This window comes from Dysidea avara, chromosome 9, assembly GCF_963678975.1.
Source record: "Dysidea avara chromosome 9, odDysAvar1.4, whole genome shotgun sequence".
In the NCBI taxonomy this organism is placed as follows: Eukaryota; Metazoa; Porifera; class Demospongiae; order Dictyoceratida; family Dysideidae; genus Dysidea; species Dysidea avara.
Genome location: NC_089280.1, coordinates 17,933,667 through 17,952,821, shown reverse-complemented (window position 1 = coordinate 17,952,821; position 19,155 = coordinate 17,933,667). Strand labels below are relative to the sequence as shown.

Genomic DNA, 19,155 nt, shown 5'->3' with positions numbered 1-19,155 from the left:
AGGTACGAATCTCTGGCCCCGGTAGGCGCCTAAGTAGCTATTAACCTACCAGTATTAGTGGCTTTAGACGTATCTCAACCTGGATATTAAGCTTTCTCCTTCGTCTTCTACCATTCAAACACTTTCAAAATGGGCGGTTATTTGGGGGGGTGCGCTCCAACGCGGATTGCTTTTAGCAAATGTACACGAGTAATTGGATCCCGTGTCTCCGTTTCCAATCCCGGGTACGTAGTATATATAATCTATGGTGCTGGGTGCCAATTTCACAGCTAGTTTGACTTTGGTTTCAGGTGAATACTAGTAAAATGTGCATATTTTCATAAGTGTTTCATAAACTGACCTTGGTCTGCTATAAAGTTTAGTAGCTAGCTATTTTAATCAGAAGCATGACTGGCTCCTCCACAAGGTGAAGGAAGTTGGGGGGGGGCATTTGCCCCAAATGCCCCATCCTGGATCCGCCATTGAACAGAGAATTTATTTGGAGTGGCCTAATGCATTCTACATTGATTATAACTGATAATAGTCTACATTAACGTTTATCATTCTGATGCATATCTGTATTGTTCATAATGATTGAATAGGACTGTTAATAGTACAAAATATTTTTGAATATTAATAAAATCTGCTACCCTATTGCACAAATCAAGTTTCTGAACTGAATGGATTTGTACTTACGCAAATCAGGAACCTCGGTACCAATAGCAAACGTATTAGACCACAAAAGGTGGCCTGCTTTCAGAAATCGGCTGCAGTCAAAATTAAGTAGATACTAGGGACAATACTTAGTATATAACTCACCAATCATAGCAGCCATATGGATGAAATTTTCATTGAAGTTGCAGACATTTGTGGCTTGTCCGACTATATAGACAAGACAATTTCCAGCCTCTTAGACCTTCCCTACCTTAACCTTAATTAGTTGACTCCCATTTTGTGACAGTAATTATCTGTGCCTATATATGTTTAGCATCTTCTCTCCATTGTACTATTCCACAGAGGACCATTAATTATGAATTTTGCTACCAAACAAGTAGAAGAAAAAACTTTTGGAATTTAAAAGATGAGTAGGGACCAAAGAAATAAAAATCTGTGAAAAAAGGGAAGTTGTCTACATGGTACCCATACCAGCGTTGAAACCGGGTCGGGTCATCCGGGTCACAGTCATCCGGGTCTGACCCTGTTTACAATTTATCCTGGTCTGACCCGGATTGGATCACGTGAGAAACGAAATTATTCGTTTAACGACGTGGAACTTATAAACGCTATCGCGTAGCTCTTTCGTGAGCCACGCCCACTTATCGCATTACCAACATATGCTCAGCCACGCCCATTTGTTAGTAAGTGCAGTATGTAGCACGAAACTGAGGGTATCTATGGTGAGGGGTAGCTATTGTCAGTAGGTGAAGACCTTTTTTTATTTTATTTATTTATTTTTTTTTGGTCTTCAACCTACAGCTAGGCTGAAGTTGCAATATTTACTCAACACGAATCGAACGCTCAAAATGTAGACTCGTTCGCTCGCTCGAGACTAGCCGAAACACGTCTCGTTTTTAATTAAACCGGGTCAATCCGGGTCACATCCGGGTCAGTGGGTCATCCGGGTCAGCAGTAGTGACCCGGTTTCAACGTTGACCCATACTACTTCAAATTTATTCCCTATGCATAGTAGGATATATGTAGGGTGTTAAATACTTCCTTAATAGAAATAATATGATTGGTAATGGTAACGTGTCCAATACATTGGTGTCATTTGGGGTATTTATGTAACTGCTGAATGTAAGAATACTACTGTAGTTCAGTACAATAGTGCATGCCCAAGATTGTTCAATATCCTTATCCATGTGGTATATTCTGCAACTCATGCAATCACAAACTAAATGAAAAGTTTGTTGTATATAACTAAGGTGACCACTCTACCATCAACAAGTGAATTGCACAGATTATTTTATCAATGGACCTGCAGGGGCGGATCCAGAGTCTGGAAAGAGGGGGGGCACCTTGCTGAAAAAAGTTGAAGAGCAAAAAAAAAAAAAAAAAAAAAAAAAAGGTCACAACAATAATAGCTACTTATCCTTTACCGAATATATTATATCACGTATGTTATGTAAAATAAAATCCTATTTATAGCTTCCTAAGTAAGCTACACTTCCCCATGAACACTGTGACTGCTTTATTAGAGTGATTGGTGATTGACTGCTCTATTAGAGTATCTCGATCTTATATACATTTTTTAAGGGGGGGGGGGGGGGCACGTGCCCCCTGTGCCCCCCCCTGGATCCGCCCCTGACCTGGGCACGTAAAATTGCTTCATTATTTTCAAACTTCTATGACTCAATGAAGTAGCTATTCTATTTAACTAATTCTTTTCTACTAAGAAGTAGAAGGAATTTTAAGTTTACCTCAGAAATAAAGCAACGAAAGTCATCAGCCTGTAACCATACTGGTGAAAATTTAATCTCTATACTTCAGTGTTGCCATGATCATAAAACAAGGTGATAAAATATTGATGGAATTGAATGTGTGTAGTAAAGTTTCCACTACTTATACACACTCATTCTCGGACTCCATAAGCATATACTTGACACCTAAATGATGTGTTCATTGCATCACACCATGCCAGTTTTAAAGTAGGAGACAAGGATCATGTTACCATAGGTGGATCTAGGAGACACTGTCAGGGGGGGCCAAAAGTTTGAGCGCACAACTGTGTTTATTCCACTATGAGGATAAGAATGAAATTCTAGTACACAAGTTATATTCATTTGCATAACTTTATTCAGTATATAGCTAGATGAATGATAGACATACAGTTTTTAAGACTGTAGTTGGAGAAAATTTTAAAAATTAGACCTCCTAGGTTTAAATTTGAGAGCATTTTTATTCTTATTCTTATTAGCACTTTACAGTGTCCAGCACTGAAGGTCTGACAGCAACATGTGCTGCAGCCTTTTGATAACATTTAGCTAACAAAGTGTATGCTTTGCAATGCATACAAAGATTGGTTAGTCTATCTGAGATAATTTGACCTGTTTGATGGTAAAGTTTATACCAAATCAAAATAAGGAGTAGTTAGCATTGTTATGATTTGCAAAAATTGTAAATTGATGACATTAGAACTGCGACTGTTCTATTAGAGTAGTGACTGCTCTATTAGAGTATCTCGATCTTTGCACAAAAATTCAAATTTATTTGCCGCACTTTTTTTACAGTGCACAGTTAAGCTATAACTGTAAAGTACATTAATAACTGTTGCTTTCTATTTGTCAATTAGCTTTCTATACTTCTGAATACAGTGTGAATGCATGATTCTAGTTTCTGGTATCAGTATAGTACTGTAAGTCCAAGGGGGGGCAAGAGAAGGGCCAGAGGGGGCACAGCACCCCTTGGTCCCCCCTCAGATCCGCCTATGCATGGTACAAACTATACACAACAATAATACCATGTAACTCATTTAAGATACTTGGCAATCAATATACATACATTAACCATAATGCCAGACTAATTTCTTCGCTAAAGTGTCAGACATCATAATTTGTTGTTCAGTAGTCACTAATCCTTTTGATAATAATGTACAATGCAGCAATCACTAAACAGCTAAGATGTACTACAGTGGAACCTCAGTTATCCGAACCCCTTGGACCAGGGGTGGTCCATAAGTCTGAAAAGTCCGTATCTCTGAAACTGTGCATAAATAACCTTATAATAGCATAAAGAACTTTTTTTTTTAATTCAGTATTATCAACTACTGTATATAATAAAACATTCAATATAATATTATACTCTAATATAGCAGTTATTTCCATAGTGTGGTTAACCAAGAATCTGGAATCCAGATAAGTGGGGTCTGAGGTTTCACTGTATTCTAGACAGTGTACCTTGTATTTGAGAAATTGGAATTTCAGGACATCTATTATATCTAAGCTTAAGAGACACATTGTTGATGATATCAAACTTGAAAAACATCTACAGATTTCTATATATCAGCTTATCATGCTGGCATAATTTTAATTGAGTATGATAGTTGCACATAGAAGCATCAGGCATATAATAGACTAATTATATCGTAATGTACATATACATAAAAAATACATGTCATTGAAAAGAACAGCATTTATATAGCTACTCTATATTATCAAGAGTTCATAATATATATATATATGAACTCTTGATATTACAAGAGTTACCAACAAACTTCAACACAATTTCACGCCATTCAACAAACAAAGCAACTTTTATTTCAACACCAAGAATTTATAACCATCTACCAGTACTTGACTTTAATCAATCTTTTTCCACTATTAAATCACAGTTAAATTATATGTAACCTTATTATAAATAAAAATGAAAGGAAATGTTTAGATGATGCCACCTACCAAAGTATCCTAGCCTCTGAGAGGATATTTTTGGCTACAAATAATAAAGAGTGGCTGAATGTGACTATATAGTATTAACTAATTTGTACATTCACACTCTTGCCATGCCCACGCTGGTTCTTCCTTAGGACATGGTCGCATATGACTGAGGACTATCATACTTTCTGTAATTTATGCGCTTTCATCATGTATGCAAGAATTAAACTGGCCTGCCATCAAGCAGCGCCACAAGTATTTCTCCATTTTCCATGTACATATAATAGTCTGCACCACAGAAGCTCTTTACCTTTTCACAATCATTTTCAGTTACCCAAAACCACAACTAGATCTCATCCTCTATCAATCCGGCCAATTGTATCTACTATTAATTCATATCGCTTCTCTTTTTTTTGTAAACATCCCTTTTCTTTGGAACACTGTACCATATTCCATCCTACAGATTAAGAAGTCAGATCTATTCCGTGCTGCCTTTCGCTGCTTTCTATTCAAATAGCTTTCTCTTTTTTGTCCTGTTGTGTATTGCTCTGTTAGCTATCTGTCTTGTCTTAGTTATTGTATTTGTATTTGTATTTGTATTTTAAGGATAAAGGCTTAGCTTATGCCTGTACACCCATAAACAAAATTAATAATTATTATGTACTTAGCTATTCTAATTACTATACAAAATCAAATAAGCAATTACTATAGTGTCTGTCCAGCAGTGTTTTAAAATCATTGACAGAGGGAGAATCAACAATAGATTGGGGTAATGAATTCCAGTCATTGATTACTCTGTTACTATAAAAATTAGATCTTGTATACGAATTAGTGTGATGTTTGAATAATTTCCTTGTGTGACCTCTTGTTACAGTAGAAGTGGATGGGGTAAATAAATGATTTTCTATATTATAACTGCCTTTGAGAATTTGGTACAAATATATCAAATCACCCCTTCGTCTACGGTGTTGTAAAGATGGTATGTTTAGATTTTGACAAAATTGATAATAATACTAATACTATTAAATACTAGTATCATTTCATAATAGTTATATGGTTTTCTCCCACGATACCCGGGGAAACACATATCTGTCAATATCACTGTGACACCGGTAGCTGGGTTACTGAACCCACTTTCGGTTCAGTGGTTAGAGCGGCCTATAGTTACGCGGGATTATTTAAGCGCTAAAATGTAGGGTGTGGCAGGATTAATTGCTGCTGCATGCAGCCGCAGTCGACGTAATATTGTTTATTGCGGTTCGCTATATAAGTGTGTGCAGTCGAATTACCCGCTCCTGTTCTGCCAGTTTAATTGTAGCTAATGGCTTCCCAGACTAGTACTGAGGAACTGCAAAAAGTTACCCTTACTGGAGTTATTTCCAGCGGAAAGGAGCTGGGGCGCGGTGGGTACGGCCGAGTGTTCGCTGTGGATTATCATGGAACACCCTGCGCCGCAAAAGAGATACTTCCTCACCTCCTCGAAGGGGTCAGTCCTCAAAGAAAAGAGGCGATGAAAAATCATTTCATAAGGGAATGCATTCGCTGCAGTGATATTCGTCATCCAAAAATAGTCCTATTTTTGGGAGTATATTATTCCTCCGAGAAATCAGAGTTTCCAGTAATGGTGATGGAATTGATGGACAACAGCCTTAATTATTTCATTGAGGATAATCAGTCAAATATTCCTCTGAAAACAAAGTTGTCAATTTTACATGACGTTTCTCTTGGTTTGAGCTGCTTGCACGGTCTAAAACCGCCCCTTATTCACCGCGACTTATCGTCCAACAACATCTTACTAACCGACCGTCTGGTTGCGAAGATCAGTGATTTGGGGATGGCTAAAATGATACATTCTGATAGCAGGAAAACAAAGAGCAGACTGACAAGTGCTCCTGGAACGCTACATTTTACGGCTCCTGAAGCGCTCGATGACCTCAATCCTGTGTATGGTACTCCAGTAGATGTTTTCTCTTTTGGCAGTGTTTCCCTCCACATTTTCTGTGAACAGTGGCCAACTCCATCAAGCCAGGTAATTATTGATGCTGAGACTAAACAACTGGTGGCTCTCTCAGAAGTACGACGGCGTCAAGCATACTTTGATAAAATGGGAGAGGGAGCTGGTGCGCTGAGGCCACTGACAGAGAAGTGCTTAGCCAATGATCCAAACGATCGTCCTGCAATTAAAGAGGTTTCAAAAGTCATAGCAGAAGCAATGGGGAATGCATTAGTAAGTTATCACATAAATAGTAGTAGCTAGATGGGGCGCTTGTGCTATAGCTAGCTACTAACTATCTATGGTAGGGTCCGCAATGCGAAAAATCGATATCCTCCAATCAACTATCTAACTATTGTCATGTGTTAGGCTAAGTGTAACTTGAATAACACCAGCGTGGCAGCCAAGTTTGTCACTCTCTTCTGGTAGAAAACTATACAAATGTCTTAAAATCACGTGATTTTTCGTTGCAGCAGTTCGTAGGGTTCTTCGTATGCCACGATATTCATTCTCAACATTGTTCAAGTAGTCTATCATCAACTCAAAGTATTGGTGGTTTGATTATATTGGTCAGTTTCCGGTGGCAGCACGATATGTGCAGCTTTTTGGCGACAGGCAAAATGTTTCTTGCTCTGGAGCACAGGACAAGCAGAGCAGCAACTGCGCCGTGGGTCAGCAATGACCAGTAACTAGGTAAAGTACCTGCATGCGGAGTATGGTTATAACTGAAGCTTGTTAGCCATCTGGCTGAGCCATCTATATGCTGAAATTCGGCGAAAACGACACGATTTTTGCAAACTAATACCAGAATCGTTGATACATCAGTGAGATAGTCTCCAACAGCAAGGATGTGAAGCTTATAAACACCTAACAATACAGCTATCTCGTCCAGTAAACGCATAGAGCAATCCATTGCATGAAATAGGCACTCACGTGATCGAAATTCAAATCGCGGAAAATACAACCATAATCTATTCCAATGACTTTATAAAATCACTTGGAATCAAGTGGCAATCAGTTTGTGTGCATTAGGTTCAGCATCTCGATTAGCCCAGCTGTCTGAGACTCTCCCTATTATGCCATCACAGCATAAAACACACCTGCACTGGTCCAGACCACGCCCGAGTGAACAATTAACAAAAATTTACGAAATGAGTGCACTGCATGGTTCCTATTCAGAAATGAAAGCGATTTCATGGATATTTCCGCGATTTAAATTTCGATCACGTGAGTGCCTATTTCATGCATTGGATTGCTTTATGCGTTTACTGGGCGTGATGGCCGTATTGTTAGGTGTTTATAAGCTTCGTATCCTTGTTGTTGAAGACCGTCTCACTGATGTATCAACCATTCTGGTATTTGTTTGCAAAAATCGTGTCGTTTTGGCCGAATTTCAGCATATAGATGGCTCAGCCAGATGGCTAACAAACTTCAATTATAACCATACTCCGCATGCAGGTACTTTACCTAGTACTGGTCATTGCTGATCCACGGCGCAGTTGCTGCTCTGCTTGTCCTGTGCTCCAGAGCAAGAAACATTTTGTCTGTCGCCAAAAAGCTGCACATATCGTGCTGCCACCGGAAACTGACCAATATAATCAAACCACCAATACTTTGAGTTGATGATAGACTACTTGAACAATGTTGAGAATGAATATCGTGGCATACGAAGAACCCTACGAACTGCTGCAATGAAAAATCACGTGATTTTAAGACATTTGTATCGTTTTCTACCAGAAGACAGTAACAAACTTGGCTGCCACGCTGGTGTTATTCAAGTTACACTTAGCCTAACACATGACAATAGTTAGATAGTTGATTGGAGGATATCGACTTTTCGCGTTGCGGACCCTAGACTATGGTTATCATCAATCTGTTTTATGCTTCTTAGCCGGTGCGTTTTTACCAAGACTCACGGTAGTGTGCACTGAGTCGCGCGACCAAGAAAGTAAATAGTGCACGATCAATACTGTAAACAAGCAGTAATGTATTTACGTGTACCAAAGATTTCGTAATCTTTACTGTGATTCACGTGTACTGTACCATTTTAAACATCTCAGCTCACGGACCCACAACAAACTTTCACCTTCATGTTTAATATAGAGACAAGCAATCTTTGTATCCATACCGTAATGCAGTCACCTAGTATGAGACGCCCTATTGGTACCGAGGAACTTGGTCGACTGGGCTCGGGTCGATTAAATGTTGACACGCACGCCCTGATTACAGTTGGAATGCAATTACGAAGCCATACGATTTCGCGGTTTATTTCTCGACCCATCCTATCGAATTATTAATAAACTTTTCATTTATGGTAATACAGAGTAACTCACCTAATATCGTACAGGCTCTAAAATCGGATACAATTACTCGAGCTAGCTACAACAGGAATTTTTGAACAACTTATGCACTTATCAATGTATTGCCCCACCACCCCACCCCCCCTCGGGCGTAAGTGGGGCTTTACAGGGAGAATTGACACGAAACTGCTGCCCCACTATGGGGCATTTGACGATCGTTCAGTAAGCACCCAAATATTTTTTGTTGTAACTTCCTTCGCTTTGTAACTGGGGCCAACGGTGGGGATTTGACACGATAGGTTTGCCCTACTATGGGGCATTTGACATTCGGCTGTGTCAAATCCCCACTATAGCCCCATATATGCCCGAGGGGGGGGGGGGGGGGGTAGTGGGGCAATACATTGATAGGTGCATTATATGTCTTTAGATCAAGGCTGTGGAATTTTATACACCAAGTATCAACTTTCTTGGCTTCTTTGTCTGGTGGCAGCAGCCTTGCAAAGTCATTTCTGATTAATATGTATAATCCTGAAAAAACATCAATTCACGGACACCAAACGTCTACAAATCACACTCAATAGGTTTATATCTTCACTTTGTAGAGCAACTCATCTACACTCTAAATATCCCTAGTTTATTTTATCAAATCTTTTCAATCACAAATTGCAAATCAAATAAAATAGATGCCACTGGAGTAATAATCGCACCATAAATTTAAGTATACAGAACTGTGACTTGTTTATTTTGAGATATATACGTTTATGGGAATGTGTACCGTATACTTTTACAAACACCATATACTTCCTGATGCAATTATTACTCCAGTGACATCTCATTTTATTTGATTTGTAGTGGCAGCAGCTGGGCACGATTTTTTTCACTATTCGTCCAGCAGTGTCACCCATAACTCGAGTATCAAACATACTAGTTGTATGAAGGTAAGTTTCTTTGGGTGAGTTCGAAGCGAGCAAGGGTTGGCCCGGCTTCCCAACCCTAGCTCGCCTTGAACTCACCCAAAAACGTACCTTCATACAGACAGTGAAGGTCATCATTATGCTTAACAGACAAAAGTCAGGTTAGGGTTAGGGTCAGGTTCAGCTTTGGTTTCTTCTTCACTGGAAATTCTTCTTACATAGGTTTCTTCTTGAATGACTTCTATAAGGTAGAAACTAAGGGAGGTGGGTAGCTGGCAGCACAGTGGCTAAATGGGGACTAGTATGTGAGAAGTCCCAGGTTCAAATCCTGCTCACAGTCAACTTTTTTCCCTCAATTTCTTAGGTTTTTTTTGTCTAACTTCTTTATATTCACGTGACTGCCAGATGAATAGCCACTGCCTATTTGATTTGTAATTTGTGATCGAAAGGATTTGATGTTACATAAACTAGGAATGTTGAGTTGCTCTACAAAATGAAGATTTAAAACTGTTGATTGGATGTAAACATGATTTGTAGACGGTGAGTGTCCGTGAATCAATTTTTTCCGATTATATGTATTAACTTTGCAGGGCTGCTGCCACCATGCAGACAAAGAGGCTGAGAAAGCTGATTCTTGGTGTGCAAAGTCCCACAGCCTTGAACTATCTGAAAACATATAAGTTGCTCAAAAATTTCTGTTGTAGGTTGAGTAATTGCATCCGATTTTAGAGCCCATCCGATCGATATTAGGTGCGTTACTCATAGGATTTTAGCAGATATTTTGTGGTGATGCCATAGAACGTCTTCCACAAACAATAACTTTGAAAGTCACTGCCTGGGAATAATTGCCTACCTATGTCATGAAAATGTGTGTGAAATTAGTCTATAGAGCGGTAAAACCTGATGTCACAGTAGTTACATAAATACTTTCACAGGGCATAAAATGTATGCATGCTATTGGAGCACAAGTTTACTTGCCTCAAGTTTGTTGAAACTGTCTTTCTAAATTTGACCATGTTGTCAGGAGTAAGGAAGAGAGAGTAGATATTTGAGTAGTGCAGATTAATTTGATCCATTCTGGATGAATTATGGCTGTTAATTTGCAAAAACTGAGTGCACACAAGGATTTTGATACTTTGATGAGCACGATAGAAGAGTCCCACAATGTTTATACTGACAAATTGATGTACAACACTTCATTATTTTTCATTCTTTCTTACTGAAGTGTTGTTTGGTGACAATCACTTTCTACAGTTAAGCCCAAAACAGCCAACCTGATGCCAAAATTACATTTGTCATCTGTATGTCTTGTGTAAGTTTCAGGCAGAATAAATCATCAGAAGCTGAACTGTAGCCTCCTGAAGGAGCCCCGCCATTGAATTTTTCCCCACCTCTTGCTTCATGAAAGTTGCAGTTACACATTTCAATGCAATTTTGGGACAAAATCTATTGCTCTAATGTCATAATCAATACACAAAATTGGGGTAGTTACTTCAGAAAAGTAACTAGTTACTAGTTACCTAAATCCCATGTAACTTAGTTACAGATACAGTTACACTTTTATAGGTAACTAAGTATTTAGTTACTAGTTACTTTTATAAATAAGTTCTATTTGTTTTTTTAACTTTTGTAACATGATTATTTTGCCCAGAGCAAGGGAAGAAGAGAACTATATACAATAATTATATGTACACTTTCTGAAAATAACAATTCTGTAGCTGTTTCAACTGTAACATCTAGTCTGTTACTCAAGCTGTATCATGAAGAACAGTACACAGAAAGTGTCTTCTTGATGTGGCCGTAGCACAAAAATTGAAGTGCTTTTGCTTTTAAAGCATAATTACCTGAAGTTACAATGTAACTGTTGTAACTTAGTTACTTTTTCAGACAGTTGTAACTAGTTACAAGTTACTAGTTACAAAGCAAGTAACTAGTTATATTACTAGTTACTTTTTACAGCAACTAGTTATGTAACTTAGTTACAAAGTAACTAGTTACGTAACTTAGTTACAAAGTAACTAGTTACCCCCAACTCTGTCAATACATATCATAGCATGGCTTCATCGTGTTGTCTTGCTGATGGCTTTTAGCCAGCTGCTACAAATGAAACTATCGTGACTCAATTGTCCAATGAAGTGCAGTGTGGTGCATTTGCTGCTGGCTTTCCCTTGTCAAAGATAAAGCAGTGAAATTAATTTTAAAACATTAAATGGTTGTGTAATAATTTAACGTGCCATACAAGATATGTTGACAAGCTACTTCAATTATAAACTCCATGCAACTACCACAATTAACAAAACTTTTTTGAAGTCTGTTTTGTCCTCAGCTCATAATAGTTGAGAATTCATTGCCAACTGTAAGTGGACCCCTTCTCAACAGTGTACTTGGTTGGGCTTCAACATTGATTTACACCTTGGAAAAGTGTCTGTACCCCATGAAGAAGTTTCAGCGTTACAAGCTCAGTTAGCCCAGGTTTTAATAGAAACTAAACTATCACCTAGGTTCTTGGCCAGCATCATAGGAAAAATAATCTCTATTTCAGTGGCTCTGGGTCCAGTAGCTAGACTAGGTTTGTATACACTTATTAATGCATGGCAGATGTGGTGTGAGGTCCTGGAGGTTACTGATAATGCAAAGTCAGACTTTCAATTCTGGTTTACAGAGATTTTTCAATGGCCAAAATATATGGGTGGGGCCCTCAGCACTAAGGGTGGTATATACCGATGCAAGCAACACAGGCTATGCAGGCTACACTGTGCAACATGACTGTCATATAGTTCATAGTCTATGGCTCCCAGATGAGGTGGTTAAAAGCTCCACTTGGCATGAGATCCATGCAGTCAGAATGGTGTTGGAAACACTTAAAGCTAAACTTAGTAATTAGAGAGTATGGTGGTTCACTGATAATCAAAATGTTGTCCGTATTCTTATGGTAGGAACTGACTTGCAGGCTGAAGCTCTGGCAATTTTCTCAGTTTCCCTGTCTCACCATTTACACATAGAGCCAGAGTGGGCTCCCAGGAAGAGCAACAAAATTGTAGACTACCTCAGTCGCACTCAAAAAACACCTTTAGAGAATTAGATGCACAGTGGGGACCCCATGCACACAATCAATAGTTTGCCAGCTATTACAATGCACAAATGGACTCCAGATTGTAGCAGAATACTCAAGTTTTGGTTGTATCAAGCTAAGGAAGGCTCTTTCTCTCAACGAAGCTGTCTGGTTGGCTTTACAAGTAATAATGTTTATGCCATAAGTTGCTCTGGATCTTGATGCTTAAAGATGTTTGATAGGAGATAAGGCATGGCTGTCTATGGTGTATGGTGAGGTTATCTTATTTACGTCTGTATGGCAAGTGTTGTTCAGATGACCTTAGATCAAATCTTTACAAATAGACAATTGACAATAACAAAATGAAATAAGTCTGTTCAACTAAAGCTTGGTTCAGCCAGCTGCTCTTCTTCAAAATCTATCTTCTGCTATTCTCAATAAGTTCAAGAGAGTCTTCTGGTTAAACTCACTTCTTTTATAGTTCTCCTTTTTGTGATCTCTTGTTTACCAATTGTTTCACTGTTCGTTGTTTCTCGATGGCTTCTACATCTGGTCACCTGATTTTATTTCACATGAGATTTTGCTAGACCTTTTCTTTTCTACAATCTCCACCTCCTTGTCATGGTCCACATGACAAATAACTATAATAATTAAGATCAGTGTTCACCATTTAGGCTATTAAAATAGCTATTGTTTATACGTATGTAGCTATATGTGTATTTACAGTTTTGTGATTTACTCTAATTCTAGTGGACTTATAGACTTCTAGCACTCTCCCTAAAGGCCATTGTCCTCGAGGCGTGTTAGACGTAATCATTAAAATACAATCTCCAGACTTTAAATCTTTCTTTATCTTTAGCCACTTTTGTCTGGGACTTAAACTTGGGATCTATTCTTTCAACCATCGATGCCAGAAATGTCAGACCAACTCCTGAATCCATTGCCACCGTCTTTTAGGGTCATAAATAATCTCATTCATCGCTTCAGGTGCAAACTGGCCACCCATTTGACCATGCAAACAATGGTTCGGTGTTAGTGGCAAATTATCATTCACATTTGCAGACTGATAAAGGTCTTGAATTTATCAGTGCCACAGCTCCACAAAATGCCATTAAGAACTCTTCATCATTTACATCAGCTCTGCCCAGTATGGCTGTAACTGTTCTTTTGCTGTCTTAATCATAATCTTGAAGACCCCAACAAAACGTGGTGCATATGGCAGATTAAATGTCCACTTAATCCCCAAATTTGATATACTGGATTGAACTCTTGGATCTTTGCAAATTGACTCACACAGCTCTCTATTGGCAGCAACAAAATTTGTTCCATTATCAGATATAATTTCATCTGGTACACCTCTCATTCTCTGTAGGGCATTTAAAAAGGAATCTACATCAAGTCCATACACCATTTCTAAATGTACTGCCCTTGTTGCTAGACATGTAAATAAACACAAGTATCTCTTTCTTTGTGGTTTACCTCGGCCTTGTCTTGTCATAAATAATCCACTAAAATCTACAGCAGTTTTTGTAAATGCTTAAGTGGAGTGGAAAATCTCTTCAATGGCAGTGATGCCATGATTTGTTGAGCAGCTTTGGCCTTGTGTCGATAACACATCATACATTCCTTTTCCCATACAATAATTTCCTCCCTTGCAGCTATTATCCAAAACCTGGTAGACAATGAAGATAAGGTTTGGTTAGTGCCAGAATTATGGTTCCCAAGCTCGTGGTGGTGCTTTACAATTAACTTAGCCACCCAATGCTTTCTTGGAAAAATTATTGGATACCTCACATTGTAAGGTAGAAACTCTGCATTAGTCAGCTGCCCATCTGATCGTATCACACCATCACCATCCAATCTGGGGTACAAATGTGTCAACTTGCTATTGCTTGGAATCTCCTTTTTCTTGGTCAATGACAAGTACTCATCCTTGAAAACTTCCTTTTGGTCCATTCGAATTAAATAATTCTCTGTATCAGCCACCTCTTCTGAATTTAATTCAGCTTCCATCACCTTATTATTTCACTTACAATTATTGATGAATCAAAATGTCAATGCTGTTACTCTAGTTAGCCTTCTCCAACTTGAAAACCTCTCAGGCTGTAACCTCCAGCACTCTTCTTTACCTAAATTAGAAACAGTTGTAAATGTTAATGAAGATTGGTTACTAACCTGTGCCATACTCTTCTTTAGCTTTCTTTGGTTTTCAGTAGGTGATGATACCATTCCAAGAGGTGGCCAATCATCTTGGCTGTCAGAGAGAAATGCAGGTCCTTCCCGCCATCCTTTCAGTTTAGCTAACTCTGTTAATGTAGCACCTCGCGTCAAATAATCAGCTGGGTTTTCCTTTGTAGGCACATATCTCCATCTTTCAGGGCTTGTAGCTGGCAGCAGTTCTCCAATTCTATTAGCTATAAATGGTTTGAAGTGCCTACTGTGACCCTTCACCCACCATAAAACACTTTTGCTGTCAGTCCAAAATGTTATAAATTCTTTGCTACAGATAAAACTATTCTTTTACCCAAAACTGCCCCCATCAACTCCAGACATGGAATGTAATGGAGCTACCTTCATCTTTGATGTTACAAAAGGGTTAATAATTATACAACCAAGTACTAAGAATAATACGAAACGCGGTTAAAATTACGTCATAAATAAATAAATAAATAATTAATAATTAATGTTTGAGAAAACTACGAGGCCTAGAGACATGAACTAACCGGGGATAGATTCGCCTATGAATGAAGGCACAAACGTATAATCGTCGCTCCTGTTTGTGCTGATGACTTGACCATACGTGTAATTCTATATAACGCCCAGTACCACACCCTTGCTTAATTACTTACATATTGCGCGAAGAAGATTAGTGATGCCCGTGCAGGAGAGCCAGAAGCCACTTGTGTAAACAAGAAGATTACAAGTAAGTTTTTATGTTTGTAACATCTCAAGTCTCCATGCCACATATCAAAACTCATGTCAAATTAACCCATACATTACAATTTTCCGTAAAATATTATTATGCGTAAAATCAATGTACAGCAGCCTATGGAGGTAAGTTAGTTTTAAGTTACATTATTCATCATAACTCTGGTTCTGAAGGCCGTATCAAAATTGTTCGGCCGCCATTGTACACGCATAACACTCCTCTATCCGATGGTAACAAAATTTATTCGAAGCTAAAGTGTTTATAGCTTGCAAATTTACAATAAACGATGGTAAATAGCAACTTACGCAATACAAAGTCCATTGGAGAGCAAATCACGAATTTCGCGTTCTAATTAAATAGCGGCATCACGCCATTACCATAGCAATTACCAATTTTGTTCGGCCGGAATCGGATAGAGCAATTCATAAGGAGTTGAATGATATCAAGTTTTATGGTATTTGATCATGTCTAGTGCTTGCAATTATTGAATATACAAAATGATGTAAAATGTATGGAGTTTGTATTGGAGAAATTGAAAAAATGATCCATCTATCCTGAGACCTTTGAAAAAATCAGTGTTTAATCAGTCCATTTCATGATCTAAAGGCAGAAAACAAACAAAGAGTACTGGTAATGTATAATATTGCTGATAAAATGATTACTGGCTGTAAATTTGATTTTGCCATTTTTGCCATTTTGACTTTACAAATCCCAATAGCATGTTTTGATATGAGCTGCCAGTGGATTCATTCACGTAGCTAAACAATACAAGAAAACATTAAACTGACATATGCCACGCTCTTTACAATAAGCTTACAGTTACATATAAAATACAAGTAAACAATTTTGTCTTGTGCAGCTGGCATGGCGAACTTTCTTTGTGTTGGTGTCAGGCAATTCAATACGTGCTTAATCTTTTTTGCCTTCACCTGGCGTAGCTACTAGGCTCTAGTGGCTTGGCTGTCTTCCTTTATCTGGTTCATCTGGCTTGCATACGCCTACAGCATTGTGTAGCTATCTCCTGAAAGTTGTGTATGCATAACTATAGTGTGTCACCCATCACTGTGCCATTGCTACATCACTGATGAACCTTACTTAGCTCTAGTTGATGTTGATATGCATTGCTGTATATTGGCTAATAATTTTTATCTGCATGGTGATGTTGCCTATAATGTATTGCTGCATACAATACTGCAATAATGTATAGTTCTCTCCTGTATGTTTTGTATACATATACTTTGTACACATCACTGTGCCATTTATACCACACCAATGATGTACTGGCACTTAGCTACTGGTGGCCTTTAGTTACGATGCCACTATTGTGTTATATCTGTCACTACTGTGACATATTGAGTTGATTTGGGGATAATGCATTCACCACCTAATAGCCTCACCGGGGGGCTGTCACGTTGGTGTATGTACTTGGTTGTATGTGACGCAGTCCTAGTAATAATAATAATAATAATAATAAAAGATATTGATACCCTTGCATTGTTGTATTCCATTCTCGAATACACAACAGCCCCATGCATAAGCCATTTCAGATGCATCCACAAACACGTGAACAGAAATAGCTCTTCTCTAAGCTGGGGACACCTGGGTACCTTAATTTCTGGCAACCTTTTCAATTCAGCAAACCATGAATCATCTTAATTGATAATTCTTCTGGTAAAGAATCATCCCAATCAAGCCCACAAACCTAACCTTCTTGTATCAGTATTTTTGCCCTGACAACAAATGGAGACAAAAATCCTAACAGGTAAAATAATGTTGCAATTCTTTTCAAAAACATTCTCTTTGTTGGAATAAACTCTTCAACAATATACTGTGACTTGAAGGTAAATGCATCTGTAGTAGCATCCCATAACACCCCTAGTGTTTTTACTGTTGATGACTTATATTCTCCAGTCCCTAAATTCATCTGAGAAGCTCTATTCTGTGGTGGAATAGTTTCTAACACCTTTATCGAATTGGAAAGCCATTTATGAATTTTCATTCCTGTTTTTCCCCACAGTTCAAACATTTCTTTATAAAGCCCAACAGCTTCATCATCAGTTAACACCAAAGCCATACTATCATCCATGTAAGTGGACTTTAAAATCACTTTAGCTGCCCTAGGGTAGCTCTGTTCATAAAGCCTGGCATGAGTATTGAGACAGACACTATGCCAAAAATTGACACCAAACACCAACTAATTAAATTCATACATACTCAGATGATTCTTTCTCACAATTCATGTCTCTACAGAAACCTATGACAAGACCTGTCCTTTGAATACATTTCTGCAATGTCACATGCTAATGCTACTGGATATTGTCTGAAACAAAGTAATTTAAAAACATTAAACAAATTGTTTTACAATTTAGGCCCTTGATAAATTACATCATTCAAGGCAACGCCGACACATTTGGTAGAAGTGTCAAATACAATTCATACCTTGGTAGATCACCGATCCTGTCTTATAACTGGAAAATGAGGCAGATACCACTTCTTCACAATCACTTGAGGGCTGTACTCTGGTGATATATCCTTTTCCCAAAATTATCGAATTATATTCTTCTGCTGTTTTTGGGCACTTAGCTAGCCTCTTCTCTAGATTACATAGCCTCTTCTTAGCCATCTCATAATTATCAGGTAAGCTGACTAAGCTCACAACATCATCTCTCCATGCAGGGTATAGCCACTTCATAATGGTTTTGTTTGTATGTTATGGATCTTTCACCCGTACTTAGTGCACTCTTATCCTCAGGTCTCAACACTGGTGCCACTAGTATCTATTTCCCAGAACCTTTGAAGCAATACATTGACCTTTTCTATGTCTTCAACACTTGTAGAAAGGTAAGTGTGAGCAAAATTTGTGCTGTATACCATTCCCTACCACACCAATACATGTCCATCCTAATGGTATCGATCGTACTATTGGTTGACCCAGTGCACCATGAATATCTCTTAGAGAATAGTGTAAGTCTGCACGATCTAATCCTATCAAAGCATCAACAGTTAAAGATGGACCCAATTTGGGAAACTCCAAGTGATGTAGGTCAGGCCATCCTCCAGCACATATATTCCAATCCATGGCCTTCATATCACCTGTGACCTTTTCTACAGTAAAAGCTGTAAAATTCAACCTAGACTTTCCATCTAAACTCTCCATGTCACACACAACTGGTGTAGTTTCAAATGTTTCAATTTGACCATTGAGAATGCTAAGATTCGCCCTTCTCAGCTGTCCCTCAAGGCCAAGCTCTGCTGCTACATCAGAATTAATATAAGATTTGGTACTAGCGTCATCTAGTAATGTATTAACCTTTATCTTTCTACTACCATTCTTCAGGTACACAGGAATTGTTCTGAGAGCAATCATACCTGACTTATCTTCTAAAGTTGGCATCACTATAGTATACGTTCCATCCTGATGTGCTTTATCACCATGCTCCACCTCATTAGGGGAACTGCTTGTCATGGCATGTTCTTCTTCGCTGCTAATCAACTGGAGTTCTTCCTTCTTCTCAGGTTCTTTCACTTTGTCTTGATCTTGACTACTTAGCAGCATAGTCCAGGCTTTGTCTTTATGAAGTAGTCGATGGTGGACTTCTTTGCAGCCACTGATTCCAC

The 19,155-nt window shown here is 38.4% G+C and overlaps 1 protein-coding gene across 1 annotated transcript in view; it reads left to right on the top strand.

Annotated features, from left to right (window-relative positions):
* The first annotated feature begins 5,597 nt into the window (after positions 1-5,597).
* The window catches only part of LOC136267434 (uncharacterized), a 44,242-nt gene continuing 30,684 nt past the window's right edge, over positions 5,598-19,155 (top strand). The window contains exon 1 of the mRNA XM_066062587.1: positions 5,598-6,576. Coding sequence (XP_065918659.1) covers positions 5,671-6,576 — 906 coding nt within the window. The 5' untranslated portion in view covers positions 5,598-5,670. The remainder of the gene's footprint in view (positions 6,577-19,155) is intronic.